Source organism: Epinephelus fuscoguttatus, linkage group LG15 (genome assembly GCF_011397635.1).
Source record: "Epinephelus fuscoguttatus linkage group LG15, E.fuscoguttatus.final_Chr_v1".
Classification (NCBI taxonomy): domain Eukaryota; kingdom Metazoa; phylum Chordata; class Actinopteri; order Perciformes; family Serranidae; genus Epinephelus; species Epinephelus fuscoguttatus.
Genome location: NC_064766.1, coordinates 11,010,045 through 11,034,419, shown reverse-complemented (window position 1 = coordinate 11,034,419; position 24,375 = coordinate 11,010,045). Strand labels below are relative to the sequence as shown.

Here is a 24,375-nt window from a genome sequence, read left to right as displayed (position 1 = left end):
CTGTTTTTTTTCTCGACTTGACACTAATAGGTTGCTTTTTATAGCAGTTTTATTCTCCTTCACAGTCTGATGCTTCGGTAGCTGGCTGTGTTCCTTCAGCAGGGATGTTGGAGATGAGGGCTACATTTTACCAAGCACACTGTCTCCGTTCATCTATTGCTAAAAAGCCTTGTTGACTGTTCAGTTTGCCATCAGCGCTTTTGCACCCATTAAGGCTCATGTTGAAGAGCTGGAAGAGCTATTTTGGGAGGCAGTTTGTTTGTTTTGTTTCTGGAGGGTGGGTGAGAGTTTTGTATTCATGCAGGGCCACCCGTCCCTTGTATATCCCTGTCCCTGTGCTGATAGTGTCTAAATCCTCATATGTCTTCTGTGCAATTTAGGACAGGTGGCGTTCAGACTAGCCAAATCCAAAAAGCTTTATGAGGAGTGTAATTGTTTTAAACGTATGGTTTCTTACAGGTCCAGTTTTAATGCGCTGTATGTAATTGTTGTAGATAAGCTGTTTGTGTTCCCAAATATTTTATCCTAAAGATCTCGTAGGAGTGAATCTGAATACAAATTTTATTTGGGTATGAATAGATAAGAATAGCATCGGACTTTCATTCATTTCATTTCATTCATTTTCCGTAACAACCTATCCTGTTGGGGGTTGCGGGGGGGCTGGAGCCTATTCCAGCTGACATTGAGCAAGAGGCAGGGTACACCCTGGACAGGTCGCCAGACTATCACAGGGCTGACACACGCTCACATTCACACCTACGGCCAATTTAGAGTCACAAATTAACCTGCATGTATTTGGACTGTGGGAGAAAACTGGAGCACCTGCAGTAAACCTACGCCGACACGGGGAGAACATGCAAACTCCACATAGAAAGGCTCACCCACCCAAGGGTTCGAACCCCCCCACTCCCCACAAGAAACCCACTGCTGGCCACTGCACCACCGTGCTGCTCCGCAACTGAATTCATGCAGTAACATTTGTGGTTTCTGCACAAACATCCATCCCTAAAAGTTGCTGATAAATTTGTTTTATATACACCTAATTTAAAAAAGCGCAATATGTTTTAAAGGAAACACAAAGCTGGAGTGCAGAACGTTGTTTGTCACCCACTTCTGGCAGTCTCCCCTATGCACAGAGGAGCACTCTCCTCAGGTCTTTTTTGGCCATTAATCCGTCCTTGAAATGCATCTGGAGCCCCCCCTCCAGAAAATTTTCTTGGGCGTGTCTTTGTTATTTTCTGCAATAGCTTCCGCTATACAGAGTTGCTACTCCTGCTATGCTTCCTTTATTATGTTTATTTCAAACTGCCCACACACTTAATATCAAAAGGGAACGTTAGCATAAAATAAAAATACAGAGAGCTTTTCCTTGCGGTGATCAAGTGGCCACCTCTGGGGCTGAAAAATAAAGTCAACACGGTAGTGCCAAAAACTGCAATTCAACAAATGGCCACTTGAGGGTTACCCACTTTTACACTCCCATGTTAATATGTCCAACTTTACAGCAGAAATAAACATGTTCATAGCCTTGTGCAACACATGGTTTGGGTCTCTATAGCTAATTTCCCCCTTCTTGACAACTGTACAGGGGCCACTTTGTATGTAAAACACCAGTTTAAATGTTATTAAGGCTTAAAGTTACACATAATTAGGGGCATGGCTGCATTAAGTGACAGGTCAGTGCTGTCCACAGACAAGTTGTTCCACAGCGAAAATGTTAGCATAACCAAAGATTCACAAAGTATAGGCATAGCAGTAGCTGGCACTATTTCAATGATTTTTCAGTTCTTGAAAAGTAATTGTAACATTTTGGTCGCCTAAAAAATCTTGTTTAGCCTTTGGTTTTGTAGTGGGTTGGAAATTCCACATGTTAAGTTTTTTTTATGTAAACAGATACCCCCTAATTTTTTGTAAATTATTTGAACTAATCTGTTTACCCCGTTTTGACATCAGGTCAGTACTCAAAGATGCCAGTAGATGGTGCTCTAATGCCACTGTGGATACATCAGGGAGCTCACTCGTACGTGCTCTGCTCATGCATAGCTCAATATTAAATGAGCCTGGGCTAGAGGAAGACGCAAACTTTGGCTCTCTCCCTTATTAATCCACAGGTATGTGAAAACTTGCTTTTCTATGATTAGCTTTGTTTAATACCTGATGTAAATGCATTGCAAATCGTTCTTTGAAGTTGTGACATGGTTCTGACATGTATTGGGAACATATTTTTATTGCTGTGTGCCTTAGTAGGCGCCGCACAGCCGCCATTGAGAATAAAATTTCGGTCTTCTACTGTTCTGTCAGTGAAGTTATAGACATTTGCATGTGGTAACATACGCAAATGTTTTAGAGTAACTTATAAGCCAGTCAGCCGTGAGTTAATGGTAAATAGAGGTGCTATATTCAACCCAGTTTCACTTCCGGTCGCTCCTTTACAGGGCGTAGTCGCGCCATTTTGTTAAGAGGTTAAGTGCAAGGCCCAATTCCAATCCGATCCCGTACACACTCACTGACTTAGAGGCGCGTTCATGTTAAGTGCGTGAGTGTATGAGGGCTGTCCTATTGTCAAATTGTCAAGTCAGTGAGTCAGTGAGTGAGCCCTTTATGCCCCCTTACCATAAGTCAGCATCAATGCTGACTTATGGTAAGGAAATTACCCACAGTTCATAGCGTTGTGGCGTCAAATCAGAGATATAGACCTTTTTCACGGCAGACATTTTGACATGTCAGAGTAGGAGCAACACAGGTGTGTTCAATGACACTAATGACAGCTGCGTTCCACTTAGGGGAGACCCTGGTATTGTCCATGCTGGCTAAATGTTACTAACTTACTGGGACACTGAATGGAACTCAGCCATCCTTAATGTTATCAATTTCACCTGTGCTTTTTTTTACTGACACAAGTCAAAATGTCTGCTGTGAAATAGGTCCATTGGATAAAGGAGATGCCCCACCGTAGATTTATCCAATGTTAAGAAAACGGTTACTCTTCCTGTCTCTTAAGTGGGCGTGGTTAGCTCTCCCTCCAATCAGAGCCTGTTCTCTCCCTCGTTCTCAAGAAAAGGAACGAGTTCTTCAGCGCTTTTGTGTGCTCACCTGTGTCTGTGAGTGTGTGTGTGTGCATCAGGGCCGAACTCTTTTAGACGGATTTTAGACGCGCACCGTGTAGGGACATAAATGACATGCCGTTGTGTAAATAAGATAAATAAGTGTTACCAACGCCAGGCTGGCAGACCCCCGAACTGTAGTAAAGGGACCTCCGAAGACCATTAGCTCCTTTAGCCTGTGTTAGCTCGTTGTGGCAACAACACATAAACAACAGGACTTCGTCTGCGTTAAAGAACGGCACTTTATTTTCAGCACTGTAGGGATGATGCACAGCCTCTCTTATCAGTGTCTGACTTTTATATAGAGGGAAATAACTCAAAAACAGCACGCAGAACTGCGTAGACTTCTTTACTGTGGCTGCTGGATGTAAACAACGTAGCACATGCCTCACTTTCTTCCTGGGGCGCATCCGTCTGACGTCACACACCACACCCGGTGCACTAATGTCTCATACCTCCAACATCAACTCCACACATACACAACTCCACACACACAAGCCACACACATCAGGCTCAGCCTGTAACATAAGGTTATTTAGTTTGTTTAATAAAAGGACAAGGTATAGACCTGTTCTATAGGAAAGGTAACCTTAAATGACTTCTGTTGTGATCCAATATGATGGTATGACACTGCCGTATGATAAGAAAGGGGTCCGGTGGAAAGCAATCACAGATGCAGCCGCCATGTATTTTGCAAGAGATATGGTGCCCATTTATAGGCTACCGTGTAAAAGCTGGGGTTTATTCACATGCTGAAAGTTTTGGACCCCAGGTATGTGCTACCAGGCCGCAAATATTTTTTTTTTAACTAGGAAGGGAAAAAATCGATTTAAATCGTGAATCGGATTTTTTGTGAAAAAATCGGAGATTTTTTTTTTTTTTTAGTCCATATCGCCCAGCCCTACCAGGCACACACACAAACACATTTGCCCATCATTAATTGTCCTACATGTCATGTGAGTGGAATGTTTAATAGCTTGTAGGTAATATTATTTAGCCTATTAATATTAATATTAATTAATATTATTACTTTCATTAATGTTGTTGTAAGCTACTGTCATTACCGTCTGTCCTGCATCTCTCTCTGTCTCTCTCTCTGTCTGTCTCTGTCTCTCTTTCTGTCTCATTGTGTCATATGGATTACTGTTAATTTATCATGTTGATCTGTTCTGTACGACATCTATTGCACGTCTGTCCGTCCTGGAAGAGGGATCCCTCCTCAGTTGCTCTTCCTGTGGTGTCTACCCTTTTTTTCTCCCGTTAAAGGGTTTTTTGGGGGGGAGCTTTTCTTTATCCGCTGTAAGGGTCCTAAGGACAGAGGGATGTCATATGCTGTAAAGCCCTGTGAGGCAAACTGTGATTTGTGATAAGGGGCTTTAGAAATAAAACTGATTGATTGAGGCAGACTGACAGGTCTGATATGTCTTATTCACTCAGCAGCTGACTTGTTGAATGATGGTGAGTGGAAATGACTCAATAACAATGGTAATACATGCAAAACTGTGTGTCCAAAGTCATGACGGCGGGGGGCTTACAGCTTTGATCAGCGAATATAATGTGACTTGGGATGTAGGCCAAATGCTGGCTCTGTTAAGCAGCAGATCCAGCTGTGCCGGCGTCATCAGGAATAGACGTCGCTTCACGTGACGCTTCAGTGGAAAGGACGTCTCATGTCTCTTAAACCGACAATGCTCGCTCATCGCTCCTAGCGCTAGCTCCTCGCATTTTTTCTTAGGTGGGAGGGGCTAAACAGCTAGCAAAGTCAGCTAGGTAAGATAATTAGCAATAATTTGAGACTTGGGACGGACCCTAGAAGAGTGGTATGCTAACGTTGCAGAAAGGTTCTGTGTGTAGGATGAGTGTAACTGTAATGTATGGGTTAAAAGAGGAGTGAATGTAGCAATTTGAGTGAAGTAAATGTGTTTTTGGGTAATATATTTTTTGTATTGTTATATTTTATACATATCTTACATTATATTTTAGTTGAGCTTATTATTTATTTGGGAATGAAAGTCATATTTTAAATTTGTGTGAAGTTATTTTTCTTTAGACAGTGTTTCATATTGTTTATTGTCAATTTGGTTGCAACATTTGTTTTATTTCTGTAACGTGTTTTTGTGTGAATGTGAAACATCAACTTGAAAGCAGCAGGTTTTAGGAAGCTGACATAACTGAGAAATGTGTAGGCTACAGTTTTGTATTGTTGTGTTGTATTCAATATTAAGTGAGCATTGGCTAGAGCAAGATGCTACCTTTGGCTCTCTCCCTTATTAATCCACAGACAATGTTCTTATTGACTATGCAGTGCACCCATGCCTGTGTAACTTTTGCTGCCGGTCCAGATTTCCCCTAGGTCTGACACTGGTAACAGTTTACTAAAAGACCCTCTAAGGAGTTGGATATATTCCTTTAGGTACATTTTATGGTTTTAAGTCTGTTTTTTGCCAGCAAATTTTTATTAGCAGTATCACAATTAACCATAGCTGTACATGACTGTGCTAACCATGCTAGCAGCTACTGTTAGAGTTACCTCCACCCTCCAAATATGGTCACTTCTGGCTCCAAAATTCCAAGATGGCGACATCATAAATGCCAACCTTGAGGCTTCAAAATGGGAGTCCCCAAACCAGTGGGTGTAATCACACTGGCTACGTCTATTATTTTAGTCTACAGTCAGCATTGTGCGAATGTGTTTGGCATGGGCTTGAATGTAATGGACAGTTACAGCTCATCATGAGGAAATGTAGTTTGTTTTAGTAGACAGATATTAATACTATTTTTATGGTTACCTTAGCCTCTGGGAACACTTTCTAGGGAAGGATTAGGTAAAGATTGTGGTCTTGGTTTAATACAGAGAAAGTCCACAGGGACTTGAAGCAGGAGACACAACATGTCTACTAACATTTAACCAAAACCACAATCTCTCACTGACCTTAAACAAAGTGTATTTCTTTCCTAAGCCTCACCACAAACAGGACTCAGGATGCAAAACACAACATCTCTGCTGTCAAAGTCTTGCACTGCCTACACCCAGCATCCACCTTGACCTGTTCCTGTGAGTCTAGCAAGTCTAGAAACCTTGCCTCTAAACATCAGCAGCAATTATGTTTGTAACCAGAACATAATTGGGAAAACAATTTAGTAAAATGCAAACACGAAATCTTGGAGACAGGGCTGCAAACATAATAATGCAACTCAGTTTTCCCAGTGGTAGCATCCTTAGTGCAGAACAGGGACCAGGGATGTCAAAAAATAAGAACAAAAAGGTGACTTCACATCTTACTATCATTAGATTAAGACTTTTCTTCGGTATGAAATAAAATCCACTAATGCAGTTGTTTTTATCCATGATTGCAGTGCAAACAGAAACTGCTTTTCTCTGATGCAGATTTGATATTCAGACATTTGGCAAAATTATTTCTCAATAGCTTTTTATGGAAAATATTTTATAAGCCACTAAAAGGATAATTTCTCCTTTTCTCTTTATTGTTCTCTCTATTTGTGAGTCTGTAGTATTACTGTTAAAAATGTAAAAACAGCGTTTCCTAATCAGGTCTTTTATGCAAAAGAGAAAACACCTGGAGATTGTGAGACACTGCAGACCAGAGCACGATGTAAATGTCATAAAATTAACATTCTTACAAACTATCACCACATTAGGTAACGTGTTGGCAAATGATGAATACGAGGCTGCTTGTGAGTCATGTGAAAGCACACCATACTTGTGAGAAGCTGACAGGCTTTACGTCATACTGCAGCTATAATTTAATATCTGCTACATGCACAAAAATAAAACTTCATGTAGACAGATTTCAGAGAGTACATGTGTGTAAAATGAAGATTTTTCAAAATTTTGCTTTTGCAGATACAAGCTTCATGAATACAATTCAGAACGCCTATCACTGACTGATCTGCAGCTACTCCGGAATATAAATGAGACTGATTTGTGTTTGTTTGAAGTCCTTGAGCTTTGGGATTGCAGTCTCATGCTGAGGATGTGTTTATTGTCTCCTCTCAAAGGGATGAACACTGCTTGATGTGATCCCTTCGATGACAGCAGGGAGAAGGCTGTTCCATGTTGTTACAGCGGAGTGGAGAAAGCTCCTGTCAAGGCATTTGGTGTTTGCTCTTTGGAGTGACACAGCAGAGCTTGGTGGTAACCTTTGGGTAGCTTAACCTGGGACATGAGCTGAGGGTGGCAGTGCTTTCAGTTTTGCTGCACAGAAGGGAGTGTGCTTCTTAAAAAGAACGGTTGTTGCAGCAACTGTTCTGCAATGGCTCAACTTGGTGATGGCATATTCCTTTAGAACATAGTCCTCATCCACACCAATGGGGTGCAATTATGAGCCTCTGCCTAATACTGTTGTTTTTCAGGAGAGAACAGTCTCTTACATTTATGTTTCTGTGTGAAATGTACTCATGATGCCACCTTTTGGTTTTTGACAGAGCCGGGATGCAAAGGAGCGTGGGACAACATTGCATGCTGGGAGCGAACTGAGATTGGCGAGACTGTCACCATCCCCTGTCCTCGAGTCCTCAAGACAGTATTTGGTAGAAATGGTAGGCAATGTATTTATTTATATGCACTTATTTACTCATTTCCTTTGTTTATTTTGTATTCATTTATTTCATATCAATTTTCGAAACATATTTCAAAACAGAGAGATGAAAGAAAAGCAGAGGCAAGTTGAAATATGAATAACTGATCGTCACAATTTAAGAGTGTAGATTCAGACTGGTCAATCATGTGTTGAGTAGTTGAGCAATTTGTGTGTGTGTGTGTGTGTGTGTGTGTGTGTGTGTGTGTGTCACACATTTTAACTTGCCAACTCGGCATAATAGATTATATGACCTGCCATAATACCAGATATAAACACAAACTAAATGTTGAATGTTCCTAAATAAAACCAAAGAAAAGAAAGTAAAACATGGGGTTCAAAGTTCACTCTTAATCTTCCTGGGAAACAGCCATCTCACAACAAGGTCCATTTTGGAGCTTTTGCTCACATCAAATGGTCTTCATTCGTTGTTTTCTCAACTGCTTTTTCCAAGGTTAAGAATGACGTTTAGCCAGCATGGACAAGAAGACTTTAAAGTGCCTTGGGAAACAATCTAACAAACTCCCCCAGCTAATAAAGACCACGTGGTTTAAACAAAAGCTCCAGAACAGCTACCAAATGGACCTTGTTGCCAGATTGTTTTATTAACAATAGTAAAAGTAATTTTACACATAAACAGGACATAGAGAGCTACAATTGAAAGGCTACCAATACAACACACATCTGATGTCTGATGTTCCCAAATATAAAAAGTTTGAGAACCGTTGATGTTTGTGTTATACGCTCCATGGCAGCTACTTAAAGGACCTTGTGGTACACATAAACAGGTTAGAGACCTACAATATAAAAGCTACTAATACAACACCTTTCTGTTCATATTCAAACAATCTGATTATGCAAAAAATCCTCAAGCGAATTCACAGAGAATGGATTGCACCTGCTGATAACACCATGAGTTGCACTTGGAACCAATACCTGCCCTGACTCAAGGTCCAGTTCACCAAAGGTTCTGTGCTTGTTATATGATAGGGCAAACATGTCCATTAAGTTTTGCAGCTGAGTGCAATTTGCCCTTCTTTTGCATGTAATTAAATGATCCACGTAGCAAATTAGAAGTGTTGCCTTTGTGCCGAGATTATTGTAGGCAGAACAATAGCAGAGAGAAAAAGAAAACACAAATTTGACTGGTGAGGCGCAGAGGGAATTCTTAAAGATTCAGGCAAGGAATTTAAATGTGACAGAGAGAAATCTCATTTGGGATAATGCTGGGCATGACACCCCTCATTAGTGCACTTTAGTTATGAACATTTCTCTGAAGACACCCACTGTAACTGCATGTGGCTTTTAGCGCTGGTCTATGTGAGTTGGACTGTTTGGGTGGCATTGCAGTGGTCTCAGCCCACCTAAGGTTTTTGCAAACCTCAAATATCGACGTATCAAAAGTGACGCAGTATATGAGCTGACTTTGTCAACGGGAGGTGGAGGGGATAGTGTATAACAGGTAGGCATGCGCCGGCATGAGATTTTGACAGTATGATAACCGTGGGCAAAAATACCACGGTAATCGGTATTGCCGCGGTAATAATAATAATAATAATAATAAAAACAGGTGTCGTCCTATTTTCGTGCTCTACACTTTAAAACGGTAGGCTAATATTCGTTTGACCGTGCATAAGCGACAGCGCGTACCAGGCATCTCCTGTCAGTGCAACGCATCATCACACCAGTTGTTTAAATGTGTAATATAGACCCGTTATAAGTAATAGAGCTGTTTTTTAACTTCACAATGGTCACTCCGCCCAGCAGCTTGTTGAGCTCCTTGTTGTTGCGGACAGCCAGCTGCCGGTGACGGGGGATGACATGGCTCTTCTTGTTGTCTCGGGCAGCGTTTCCAGCCAATTCCAGGATCTCAGCAGTCAGATACTCCAGCACAGCCGCCAGGTAGATGGGGGCACCAGCACTGACATGCTCCACATAGTTTCCTTTGCACAGCAGCCTGTGAACACAGCCGACTGGGAACTGGAGCCCAGCATGGGAGGAGCAGGTCTTTGCCTTGGCGCGGGGGTTCTTCTGATAGCCTAAATGGTCCCACACCACCGACCTTCGTCCTTTTCGCCGGTGGGAAAAGTTCAGTTTCGCCTCCTCCAGCCACGTTTGGAGTTTGCACGTGAGTGGATTTACACTGATTATTGACGTACTGACTGACTGACTGACGCTGCCCCCCCCAATAATTGTGCTGACTGCAGCGGCTGCACATGCATGATTTCAGAGTGTGTTCCAGTTAAAATGTACAACTGGCACAGAGTTATTTCAGAGTTTTGAGGTCTTGAAGTTCCCATTTATGAAACGTAGCGTAGGTTACACCGTCGGCCTTTACCGTCGGAACACAAAATGGGTGGTTAGTGACACCGTGGCATTCTTTTACCGTGGTAAACCGTGATGCCGGTAACCGGCACATGCCTAAAAACAGGTCACCGAGCCGCCCGCTAAGCAGACCACAGTTCAAGACCAACAAACAACAATACCTGTTGTGATTTAGTAGTGAGTCATTCCAGTGTTTCCAGTGGCTTTTTAGACACCAGACTTGAGTGTTTTATAGGGATGGGCAACACAAGCAAAAACACTATTTGAAAATCGTGGCAACTATTCAACAATTTTTCGAATAATTCCCCCCCCCGAGGTCCGCATGGACTCAAAGCAGACGTCCGCAAGCCCTGTGCGGGCACACCGGTGACTGCTCGGCATGTATCTTTCACATCGCAGGGATTTTTCACGGACATTTTTACAGGAAACTACAGCGCAGAAGTGCGCTCGTCTATGAAAGCCCGAATGACTGCAGACATTCCTCACGGAGTAGTAGTCTCTGCATGTTTCTCCTGTTTGTAGAAGAGCATCAAACTAGCTGGTAGCCCATCTCACACTGCTGTAGCAATCCTATACTGCCCTCGTGCGGTTAGGAGCTGAATTGCATGTCAAGTCAAGACTATTCGAAATTCGAAAATCGTGACCCATCCCTAGAACGACCTGTTACTGTGTTTCCAACAGGGATAGCGCCATTAAAGCAGTTGTGTTTTACCAAGATGTCGCTGCTTTATTGTTCAGTGCCACCATTTTTTCTGGTGATTGGGTTGAGGGTTCATTTCACCCTTTTGAAGTTGCTATGAATTGAATGACAGTTTCTTTTTGTCTTATTTGTGCAAGTCTCACGGCCGATACTGAGAGGTACTGATTCAAAATGTATTTTTGTTCAGGATTCAGGATGTTCCTCTGTGGCTTCTTAGCCCTCCATCTTGTTGTCAAGCTTTGAAATCCCCTCTTTTTTACATTAGTCATATAGGATTAAATTATTGTGTATCAGAATTTTCTCATATTATCAAAGCATACTGTTATAATCCCTTTGTAGGATAAAATTGTTCATTACCCTAACCCAGGCTTTATTTAAAAGACTATTGTGGTGCATGTTACAGTGAGTTGCTGGTTTTAGTATTTAAACTGATGAGGCTTTCTGTCCTCATTTCTCCCTCTGCTCAGTGTGTTTCTGTGTGACTGTGTTCAGTGGATTCCCTGCTGAATCCATCAATTTTTTTTTTCCAGCCAGTGACCAGATGGCAGTTTGGATTTCCACTCCGAGGCCATGCTCTGATTTACATTGATGACTAAACATTATGTAAGCACCCAGCAGCTTGTTTAGAGCCAAAGTTTACTGTGATGCTTCCCTGGCTGGGAGCTATCCAAACCCCCTAAAGTTAGTCCATTTCACAGAAATGGTAAAGTACTCATTATGAAAGATGAAGCTGTAGTATCAGCAGGATCCTGAACAGAAGGCATCCTGAAGTTATTGGATGTCGTTATTTTGTTTCAAAGTGCTGAGAAAACAAGAAAATAATTAGATATTTTTTTCCAAAGGCAGATAACCAACATTTGACACAAATTAAGCTTATTGGCTGTTTTTTTCCCCAAATCAATGCAATGTATTCAAAAGTTGCCTCCAACTCTAGGTTTCATTTTATTTAGCTTTACTCAGCAATAGTTTCTGCAAATTAACATAAAATATCATGAAATGTGAAAGGGTATTGCCATTCCCACTAAGAAACAACACAAACTGTAGGAACATGTTGCAGCTCTTCAGAACGGTTATGTTCTGATTTAGTTTAACATTGGATGTGATAATTACCTTACATGAACAACATAAAGTTTATTCTTGGGGTTAGGTGGCAAATGGAAGAAGTTTATTTGGACATGCAAGGTTCTGGGAGTAAAAGTCCTTTTGATTTGCTTCATAAAATATAGTAGTTGTCTGACAGTTGGGGCTCATCAAGACAACAAACACCGACTTTTACCTGAGAGAGCCATGTTCACATCCCATAAATTTCTAGAGCCAAACCCTGTTCTTTTTTCCTACACCTAACCACATGATTTTGTTGCCTAGAATTTGCGGTGTGACTTACGGGCGACTGAGAAGCCGGCTCCAGGTCCAGTTATTTATCTTTGTTGGTGTCATGACTGCCCAAAAGTACCTGAACAGCTGAGCCATGGCGGCACACAGGTATATGTGTCATGTCAGAGGAGAAACAAGCCGTTCACATTTCTCTCTCTGTGGCAGGTAACAGCCCACAAACCTCACCACACTTAAGGGACTGTTCTTAACTTGTCAGGGGAGGAGGGTGGCTGGTTGATTTTTATTTTATTCATTTATTTTATTTTGATCCCCCCCTATGTTAATCACTGATTGATGCTGTTTTTGAAGCATGAATAAGTCAATAAGTAATTTATTCCATTGAAATATCACTGATGTATGATAGAAAAGTGATTAATTTTTTTATAAAGGACAAAAGGCACATCTGCCTCATTTTTGCTGTGGTATCCTGATACTACTCAGAACCATGATACTTTCACTGGTATCGTACCGTGGGTCCCAATTTTGGTACCATGACAACACTAATGTGGACATGAATATCCATGACCAAACGTCAATATGTGACAAGGTTGGAGTGAGAATGTGTGGTCATTTCACATACTTAACATAAAGTTACCAAGGTTAGGTTTAGGAATGTAGAGTTACGTAGTTTAGGCTTAGGAATCTAAAGTTACGAAGATCAGATTTAAAAAATGTAAAGTTACGTAGGTTTGGTTTAGGAATGAAAAATTACATAGATTAGGTTTAGAGATATAAAGTTACGTAGATTAGGTTTAGGAATGTTAAATCACGTAGATTAGGTTTAGGAAAACAGTCATGGTTGGGCGTCGCACATTACGTACTTCACGTAAATTTATATAGTTTAGGTTTAGGTAAAGTAACATGGTGACAACATACCTAATATAACTCAAAGTTCACTTGGTTTCACACAGGTCATGAACACCAGACTCTAGTTCTTCATACGACTTGCTTCTTTAGGTTACTTCCCCAGTGCTTTGTTATTGCTGCCTTTGTGATTACATGGGTAGTATACGAATTACTGGCCCATGATTACATGGGTTATATACAAATTGTGGTGCATTGCTTTTTGTAGGTATACAAATGAACAGTACATACTAACAGCCTGAAAATATCCAGTTCTTTCACAAAATGTCCAAGGTACAAGCCTCTGAACATGAAAACTGAAGGAAGACTATGTCTCCCAAGGTGCATCCTAGTAAGATACCTCCAATCACTGAGCATGAAATACTGTTGTGTTTGCTGATAATGGAGGGCCAAAGAAGCTAAAGAACATTTTTGTTGAAACGAGACACCTTCTAGAAAGGTTTCTCAGTTTCCAGCCACAATACTGGTGAGAGATATTCCAAGAATCTACAGACAAAGGATGGCAATGATGGGTTTTGAACCCATGTCTCCATAGAGACTGGGGCTTAAATCCCATGCCTTAGACCACTCGACCACACTACCACCAAGTTCACATGGTTGCGAACACCAGTTTCCTGGGGAAAGTCCTCTGGGGGCAATTCTTGCATTTTGTGACCCATCCACCACCCAAACCTGCCTCCTTACAGGACTGCTTCATTTTTTACTCCTGTCAGCACGTTCATCACATGATCATAGCCTTCCTAAATATGTGGTTTTTATGTAAATAACTGGGATATTTATGAATTTTGGTGCATTACCTTTTCTAGAAAAACGTACCAATAGTGCATTAAAACAGCCTGTGTTTGTCATGATCTTCCATAAAGTTATATACTGTGTAATTATCAGGAAAACCCCCATGCTGTTACATTCAAGACTTGACAAATACTTCCAGAATCCACGTCTTCCAAAGCTTTGTCACTCGATGCTGTAGAAAGTGTTGGGCAGACATTTTGCTGTTTTGCTTCCTATGGGATGTCACAACAGGGTTTACACAGCTCAGTACTGCTCTGGCAACAGTGTTAACATTACTGCTGGCACACCCACATACTATAAATCACTGTTAGCCATTAAAAACTTATCTTAGCTTCAGCTGTGTTTACCTTGCTGTGACACTGTGAAGAGGGTTTGTTAAGAGTGTAGTGAGGCAGAAGCGTGGTGATGTTATTTCCAGTCAGTAAGCAAGAGATGCTTCTTGCTTTTTACACAGCATGCTGGGAATTTCCATGAGGGATCAACTTCCAGTGCACTGCAGCAATTTTGGCATTGGGACACCCAGAAAATGTCCCTCAGGAGCTGACTGCCTTCTGGACGTAGCACTCATTTGAATTCACACCGGATGATACTGAGCTTCACTTTACCATGGGATGTTTTGAGTAACACTTTGTTACTCTACTATTCAAAATACACTGAATATCCATGGAATGTCCTACCTTGTCCAGGTGTAAAAAAAAAAAAAATCAGCGACTCTGAAATATCCCAAAAGACACAGTCCACTGCTACAAATGTATTTTTTTCATAATGAATAATGATTTCATAATGAATATGCATAATGAAAATTACACTGTTTAAACCCAAAGTGGCTTTTCGTCAGTCACTCAGACCAATTCCAATATTCTCAGTCTCACCCACATATGTAGTTACAGCCAAACATTTCTTAGACATAACCTATTTTGATTGATGCTTGTATGTGTTTCATTTATTAGTGTATGTTTCTGAAACAAGGACCATTGGACTAGACTGAATCTAGATATTATATCATTTGACTTGATTCCTATGATTCTGAATGATTTGTGTGTGTGTGTGTGTGTGTGTGTGTGTGTGTGTGTGTGTGTGTGTGTGTGTGTTCTTGTGTATCACACCATTACAAATTACCCTTATGTTCAAAATAAAGAATTCACCTGGCTATAAATTCCTAAACAAAAGAAAAGTATAACAGGAGGTTCAAAGTTAATCTTTAAACGTCATGGTTCAGAGGACACATTGTTCTTGTTACATATACATTTCAGAACCTCGTATTTCTTCTTTCATACCTCTTTCACGATTCCCAGCCCACCCTTGTGTCCCTACCAAGCTTTACACCTAGCCTACACCTTTGGTTATTGGTCTTGTGTCTGTTTTTATTCTCTCACATCATAGGTTTAGAAACAGAGGCCATCAGTTAGTGTGGAGGTAAAGAGTGGAGATAATGTACTGCATTTATTTGTCTCTCACAGGTAACATTAGCAGGAACTGCACATCATCGGGATGGTCGGAGGTTTTCCCAAACATCACCAGTGTGTGTGGGGCGGACACGAGCCAGGATAAGGTACAGCCAACATCTGCACATTGGTCTTCTGCTTTTCCTTATGTCGTCATTGCCGTAAATGTCACCTGAACACTAATTGTTATGGAAAGTTTAGAGGTGACCGAGACAATCACCTGTCAGAGCTGCCGACCAGTGGTCTCCTCATCTTGGCACGCAGCAATTTGCATACATGCAAAGACACCTTGCGCACATCCACATTCACAATCACAAAAAAAGACACTTTGTCAACAAAATACGACCACGGTTGTAACACTAATGAAATGTGACTGTGCAGCAGGAAAAGGAGCTGCAACATATCATGGACCATTAGTGGCCTGTAACTGATGAAGCCCGCAGGGTCGGCTGTTAATTAACATGAAAAAGGGCTGCATCTTTAAAGGTCAATATGCCCAGCGGAAGAGTGATATATGTTTGAATGTGAGCAATGTGCATGTATGTGTGTGTGCTCCCCTGCCTTGGTCACCATTAGCTCTAGGATAGGAGCAATTTAGTTTCACTAAGTGTTTTCATTTTGTCACAGGATGTCTGTATAATGGCAGGCATGGATCCGGGCAGGACATTTTCAGGTCAGAACTACCAATAAAACATTTAATAAGCTTCTCATTGGTTAACAGGTCAAACAAGTCAGCTACATCACTTTAATAAACCATACGTTGACTGATAGATCGATTACATATGTAGTGACAACAAAAATATGTTTATATATCACTGAAGCCTTTTTCAAACATGATTTTTTTAATGACCAGTGCGACCCCTCCTCTCACAGTGAATACGTTTCCACATCAAATGAATCATTTCACAACATCAGAGAGCGAAGCCTGCTGCATATTTTATTATGCCTGACTTGCACAAGCACTGAATGACTGGACATTCAGTTGGCACTCTCGTTTAATTCCTATCAGCTCACATTCTGTATGGAAAGCATTTCTGGTGGATATTTTAATTATCCATGCAGTTAGACATGAATGAAAATTAAAACTGTAGGAAGAGATTGTCTTCTGTCCGGACCACACCATGAGAGAAGAATAGTTGAACTGATCTGATAGCAATCTCCTCCACAAAATGAGATGGATTTATTACAAGTTGTCTTAGAAGACACATTTCTCTCTCCCACACACTCTGCATGTTAAACTTGTGTGCTGCTGCAGTCCATATGTTAATCTGGCAGCATTTTATTCAGACTTGTGCGGCATTGAAGTGGTACAGAAATGTTCAGTGCTTATTCAGACATGAAACAGACAGCAGCAAATGTATTTTTAAACAAATGTAATGTTGGATTAGATTCTCTTTTCAGCATAGTGACATCACAACCCAATATTTATTTAATACTGAACATATCTGCAAAATGTTCATTGTCAGCATGATTGATTTGTTTTCCTGTGGCAACAAAAGCATTATTAACATTTCTATGGTTATTGTTTGGCAACTCAAAGCCCCTCTTTGCTTTCTTGCCGAAAGCAAGATGAGGAGACTGACACTGCTCTCATATCTCACTCCAATGTACGGTAAATAAGAAGCTACAGCCACCAGGAGATGCTTAGCTTAGTGTAAAGAGTTAAAGCAGGGGGAAACAGATAGACTGGGTCTGTCCTAAGGTTACAACATCTGCCTACCAGCATCTTTAAATATCAAAATCTTGACATAAAAAAACCTGACACTTGCAGTTTAGATTTCAAACATGCAGGTTAACACTGGTTTAGTGATATTCAGGTTGAAAAAAACACCTGGGATTTTAACTACACAGTGAAAAATAACAATTTAAATACTGCTGAATCATTATACAAAAAACTCTTTCTTTGCAACCAAGCTTTTGCTTTTTCAATTGCTTCCCAAGTATAGCGATGTCTCACACATCCCCATACTAAGGATAATCACAAAGTATATTACATATTGTGGGGCCATACACAAACTTTGCATGTTTATGTTGTTTTGGGTGCGCTGTGATTCCTCTTACACCCAAACAGTTCGGGGAAGCAGGAGAAAGTTTTCGGCGAGGAGAATGTTTGTCCTTGTTCGGCCTGGTCGGTGATAATTGCTGCTCCCTTCCCCTTTCACTGCTGAGGTTCATTCTGAATCACCCATTGTGCTTGTTAAACTAACTGTCTCACCATCTCTCCTCTGTCTCCTCATGTCTCACTCTTGGGTCTCTTTTACTTTCTCTCTCCATCTTTCTCATCTTTATCTGCTTTTCTTTATCCATTCTCGCTCTCCTCGCAATACAATTCACCTGAAACATCCTGAATAATATTCCACATCTGTCAGATCAAAGTGGTCCACCTTCAGCCGTTGCATTTTTCAGGACAAAGGAAGAAACTATGCATTTATTTCTCGCAGACTCCTCATGTATTACTGAAAGCCTTCAACAGCCATGTGAAAGGTTCAAAGGCCAAAACATGAATGAACTTAAGCTTTTAAAATTCAGACAAAAGGAAACGAAATAAGAAACTGCTTGGACAGACGTCTTGCTGCTCTGTTGATAAGTGGATTAGTTGACCTGAAATCAAAGGAGCTTCATTCTGTAAAGGAAGGCAATTCAAAACAAATGTTCTTTTCGTTTACTGCTGAAGGTTTAAAAGTGACAAAATGCCAACTTTCATCTTAGAGCAGCAGACAGGGTATTTTTGAACTGTCAAGATGTAATGACTTCTTAATAATTAACATCGTTCATAGAATAAACGACAAGTAACTGAAGAATTAACAGAAACAAAAACTTAACATATGCAGGACTTTTTTCTAAAAGAACAAAAAACAATGTAGAGATTCATTCAGAGGTTATCCCTCTCAATCATAACTTATGACCCATTAGAAGTGTGTGGCAGTGTATTTACAGTGGTGGAAAAAAGTTTTCGGACACCCCATGCATTTGTGAAATATTGCATTAAGAATCACTCTTAGGTCTTCAAGTGCAATTTCTTTTAGTACAGTCACAGCCAAAATACTAAATAAATCCTAAAATAGCCATTAAAAACTTAAAATTGATTGGTTCCATAAAAATACATAAGAAAGATGAAGGTCGTTCTTTTTATTAAAAGACACAATTTTTGTTGCCAAGCTTCGTGTCTACATAAAGCCAGCACATTTGAAAGTTCTTCAGACACAAAAATGGCTAAAACAAGGAACCTAATGCAGGAAACACGCCTGAAGATAAAGATTCTCAGCCAGGAAGGGTACAGCTGCCGCCAGATAGCCAGGAAGTGCAGATGCAGTCCTTCAGCAGTTGGATACACTCTGCAGAAATACAGACGAACCAGCAGCTTGGAAGACAAACCCAGATCTGGGCGTCCAAGGGTTTCTTCAGCAAGAAATGGCTGCATCCTGATCCGCATGTGCAGGCAAAACCGGCGAATGACATCACAGGAGCTTCAGCAGCAGTGGTCAAACCAAACTGGTGTCCAGTGTTCCACCCGCACTGTACGTGGCCGACTTTTAGATCATGGCTTAAGGTCCTACAAGGCTATCAAGAAGCCCCTGATCAATGAGAGACAGAGGTTAGCCCGGCGTCGTTGGGCCCAGGCACACAAGAACTGGACAGCCAGGAATTGGAAGAAGATTTTGTGGTCAGATGAGTCCAGTTTCCAGCTTTATCTTCCTCCTGCTAATGTGAGGGTACGCAGAAGGCCAGGCGAAACATTATCTCCAGCATGTACAGTACCTACTGTCAAGCATGGTGGAGGCAGCATCATGGTTTGGGGATTTTTTTTTTTTTTTTTTTTTTTTTTTTTACTTACTTTACTTTTTTTATATACTTTATTAATCCCCGAGGGGAAATTCAATTTTTCACTCTGTTGTCAATTACACACAGGTCCGAACACACACATGCACAAACTGGACCTATATACCTATACCATGCACTAAGTGGAGAGATGTCAGAGTGGGCTGCCCATGACAGGCGCTCTGAGCGGTTGGGGGGTTCGGTGCCTTGCTCAGGGGCACCTCGGCAGTGCCCAGGAGGTGAACTGGCACGCTCCATATTTTTGGTCCGGACGGGGACTTGAACAGGCGACCCTCCGGTTCCCAACCCAAGTCCCTATGGACTGAGCTACTGCCGCCCCAAATGCATGATGGATGCATGAGTGCTGCTGGTGTTGGTCATCTCACTGTCTGTGATGGCACATTGAACTCTACCAAGTATTGTACCATTCTCAAAACCCACATGCTCCCTTCTGCGCGTGCACTGTTCCGTCGAGGTAAAAACTGGATGTTTCAACAAGATAATGCCCCTTGCCACACATCCAAGGCCAGTAGAACTTGGCTGCAGGAGCACAGTATCCAGGTCTTAGAGTGGCCAGCTCAATCCCCGGACATGAGCCCCATTGAAAATCTGTGGTGGATTATCAAAAGGTCTGTTTCAAATCATAAACCAAAGAATTTAGAAGAATTAAAAGCAGTAATTCAAGAAGAATGGGACAAGATTACCCCTCAACAGTGTGAAAGGCTCGTGGGGAACATGCCAGCCAGGATTAGAGCTCTACTACGTGCCAATGGCAGGACAACTAAACAGTAATTTGATGATGTGATGGTTTATTTATTTTTTGTTCAGTTTTGAACACATTTTCTGTTATTTGTTGACTTTGATACCGACAATGTTGAGAACTGACATATTGAAACTGTCAAGAATTTAGTTTTGTTAGTTTTTCTTGTAAACAATAAACAAAAAAATATAATTTGTATTTGTTTGTATCTGTCTAATGCAGCCACAGCTTTTGAAACACAAAAAAGATTTTTCCACAAATATTTCATGATAATATTTGAGATTGTGTAAAATTTTAAGGGTGTCCGAAAACTTTTTTCCACCACTGTATCTGCAGAGACTCTGCCTTCTGCCTGTATTGTTGTATTTTCTTCTAATTTTGCTGTATTTGGACATTCCTGGGCACAGCGCTCAGGTGAAGTCAGGGGGAAAAGGGTAGCTGAGAAAATCACAGCACCGAAAAAAAGGCAAATATAGTGAGGCGAAATGACAATTGGACAAAGATCGTTCCAAAACAGAGTCAGGCGTGAATCTTTGGTTGACTTTACTTTCGCTTGCGATTCTTTTTACAAACAGTAGCCAGCAATTTCTGCGTGGTATACCTTTAACGACACCTGAATGTGTTCCTGTTCATGTACCAAGCGGCATCCTCAGGCCTGCAAACCAATGTGGAAAATCTGCAGTTCCTTGAATGCCCACTCAGGCTGGCCCCAAGAGCATGTCAGTCCCCCTAGACTCCCATGTTAAAAATGCCAAAATTTACAGCAGAAATAAACATGTTTTTTTTATATAACTCACCCGTTTAAATGTTATTAAGGCTTAAAATTAAGCGTATTTGAGGGTGGGGCTGCTTGAGTGACAGGCTGTCTGCCAAGCGCTGCTACAGTCTGTGAGCTCCACCCTCTTATCCAAATTTGGACACTTCTGGCTCCAAAAATCCAAGACGGCGACAGTGGAAATGCTGCACTTGAGGCTTCAAGACGGGGGTCCACAAACAAATGGGTGACGAGTGACGTCACAGTAACTACGTCCATTATTTTTATACAGTTTATGGCACGTATGTGCTCAAAAGTGACAAATCACTGTTTGGTTTAACACAGTCTGCCTCCCAAACTCAGCTGCAGATGAGAGCTCCTGTGTTTCACAAACAAGTGGTTGGAAAATTATTTAAATTTATGTGCAGTCAGAAATCCTTTTTGCATTTTCTGGTTGCATGTTGTTGCATATTTGCATCTTCATCAGGAATGTAGTCTGTGCAATCCCACACCTCTGACAAAATAGGAACCTCGATAAACTATTTTTCATATTATATTTAAAGCTGCCCTTTGCTCAAAAATATTTCTCTTCTTGTTTCTCCACTTGGATGTTTGAGCTTCTCTTTGCTGAATAATGTACATGTAGAGTTTGTTTTCACATTTATCTTCTGGAGAAGGAAGTTTGTATGTGCTTGCCTTAAATCCCAAAGCAAGCCCAATTTTGTGACATCATGACTAAGCCCCTTCTAATGCACTGCAAACCTCAAATTGTCCGGATATTACCTGGATGAATTGCATATGTAAACACAAATGTACGGATCAGGTGGATCGGACCTTAAACAAATTTTATCTTGCCAGCTCCCCAGTACAAGGTCCATGTAAAGTCTGTTAGAGCCCACGTGTGAAAAGAGAAGGTAATTGTTCGGAGAATTTATAGCAAGAGAGTGGGCGTGTTGATGACATTTCTATCATGCAGCTTGCATGGAAACTCCTCTGTGCAGACGATATTTGGCATGTGCCCCACGATAAGGAGCGATATCACGCTCATTTATAGTGTGTGGGGGTTTATTGAACTTTAACCTGTTGGTGCAATTGAAATTATAATTAAGTGATAACATTTATTAAAATGATCTTAAAAGGCAGATAATTCACTCTGCATATTAACCTGGTGCTGCTCTGGCCCTCATGTTAATCTAAAACAATTCAATTCACACATGTGCCACCTTCAAAGTGTTATAGAAATTTTACAGGTTGCATTAAAGTGTAGATAAAAATGACTCTTATTCAGACATGAAAGCAATATGTGAAATTTCCAGTGATTGTCTTAAAGGAGCTATGTACACACTCTGAGAGAGGATGTGTTCAGACAAATTGTGTGCGTGATCTGAGGAGGGGCGATGATAAATGCGTTGAGCCACTCTCTATCTCTCTTGCACACATGCACACACACAGAATTGGACCTGTCCTTTTAAACTGAATGTGTACTTGACATCGCACATGCTTTAGCTCCTCGTCAAACAAACATGCTAACAATAAAAGAAGGAAATCAAACAGATGACATCTTTGTCTGAGGAAGCAAGATAACAGGACACACACACATGCACACGCGCACGCACACACAGACGACATTTATTAGCAGATTTCAATCTCTTTGTTTCTGTTTCAAACAGGAAATTATCTGTTCTTTAGCTCTTGATGGCAGAAAGTTTTCTTAACAGCTGAACACTTTGTCTCTTTTCATCCTTCAACACTTAGAGTATAATGAGACAGCCCCAATATGATGCAAACCTTCATTCATAGCACAAAGGCCTTATTGCATCACATTCATGTTGAAGCACAAGTTATACATATTTCATGTCCTGGTGAAGTCCGAAAGGAAAGTTCCACATAAGAGAGCAGAAGTCAACTGATTCTGGTTTATTTACATTTTTCCATCCTCTTAATCAAAATTTTGCTTCGTTTCATACAGTTTAGTCCCGGCAGTGTTGTGTTTTTCTGGTCAGTTATTTTAGGAATTTTGCTGTTGTTTTTGTTGTAAATATTTAGATTCTGTTCCTATAATTCTTCTGTATTTTTGCATGGCTTTCTGAGACACAAAGCAACTGTTTGGTGTCTGCTCTTTATTGGAAATGAAACTGTTGTTAAATAATTTTGAAACGTCACTTTAAACAATTTTTATGTCTAGTAGAAATACAAAAAATGATAAATCATATAATTATATACAATGTATGATAAATCATATGACCTACGCTCCAAGTCATGAGCCTACCTTCGCTAGTCTTCCCTCGATTGAGGCTGGTAACTACAGGTGACTGGGCTTTTGCCATCATGGCCCCGAGGCTCTGGAATTCTCTGCCTGAGGAGATTAGGCTGGCTAGCACATTACCTGTCTTTAAATCATTGCTTAAAATATATGTTTATAGGAAAGCTTTCCCTTTAAATGCCTGATTTGTAATTTTTGATTTATAACTTAAGTGTTTTATTTTTGCCCCAGTTCACACTATTTTTCTTAGCTCTTAACATTTTTTTTCAAATATTCTATTGTTATTGTCGTCTTGAATAATAATAATTATTATTATTGTTATACTGTAAAAGAAGAAATTGTAATTTAAATCTTTGTAAACAAAGCAAAACAAACACTTGTTTTTCTTGGTGAGCTTTTAATTTCATTAGTATCTTGAGTATCTTGGTTATTTGGTTAGATTTTTGTCTGCCCAGGAGTATGGTCATCTATTCCTAATTTTTTAAGACTGTAGCTAAATTGGAGAAAAGAACGTTAAATCATCTCTCAGTGTTGGACTGTCTGAATAGCCTAGTCACCATTAGAAAATGTTGGCATTAAACATTTCTGCGACCCACATATCAGTTAAATTTGTGCATTTCACTGTATTATCATCTCTGAAGTGACATAGTATAGGAGCTGACTTTGTCATCTGGAGGTGGAGGGGATGGTGGATGGCGAGATGCCTGCCAAGCTGTTTCAAAACCAATTAACAACAAAACAGGGTGTTTTTTAGTCACCTGTCTGAGTTTTTTGCCACGAATTTTTTTTTTTTTTTTTTTTTTACCGAAACATTGCTACCTTTCCAGCCAGGTTAGCTCTAAGAAAACCAAGCATTCATGATCTTTTCCTCAACTTAGCCAAGTGTTGTCCCTAAACCTAACCATGTTAACCATGTAAAGAATAAAGTTACGCAAACATGTCCACTACACAATAACATACAAATTTAAATCAGTGGTTTGCAGTAACATACAATGCCAACACTTTTTCTGGTAACTGAGTTGTGTCTGAATCATCTTTTATTTTCTGGATAAAAGGGATCTGACCTGCTTAATTGGTGGCACCGCATTACAAGACATTTCACAATACAGACTGGAAACAGGACAGCAGGTCACAGAGAGTGCAGGCCAGATGTACTCTAGGGCAAAAGCTTCCTAACTCACAGTAAGTGACAAACACATTAGTGTCATAAAGTGATACAAAGAACAAATCAGTCTTAGGTCTGAACGTTCTCTTTTTTTGAAGCTCTATTTCTGTGTTTCTGCTGGTTTTGTGAAATATTTGATCTGTTCCTTAAACACAACTCAACGTTCAGTTCCAGATTTTAGCCACACTAGCAGAGTAGCCAGGGGTGAAAGTAGATTGAAGTTCTTGCTGGTACTACTACTCCAACATTCATAGCCTTATATTGTTCTCCTCCTGCCCCCTGATTCCTAAATCCCTCAACACACCACTTTGCTCCACACCAAAGTACCTCAACAACTAAGTTTGTACATACAGTCATGGTCCCCAGAGGATGAATATAAAATAATTTGGAGTTTGCTTAAAGTTTAGTCTAG

The 24,375-nt window shown here is 40.6% G+C and overlaps 1 protein-coding gene across 1 annotated transcript in view; it reads left to right on the top strand.

The window, feature by feature from the left end:
- The window catches only part of vipr2 (vasoactive intestinal peptide receptor 2), a 97,215-nt gene that overhangs the window by 34,403 nt on the left and 38,437 nt on the right, over positions 1–24,375 (top strand). The window contains exons 3-4 of the mRNA XM_049598244.1: positions 7,551–7,664; positions 15,218–15,309. Of these exons, the coding sequence (XP_049454201.1) occupies positions 7,551–7,664; positions 15,218–15,309 (206 nt within the window). The remainder of the gene's footprint in view (positions 1–7,550; positions 7,665–15,217; positions 15,310–24,375) is intronic.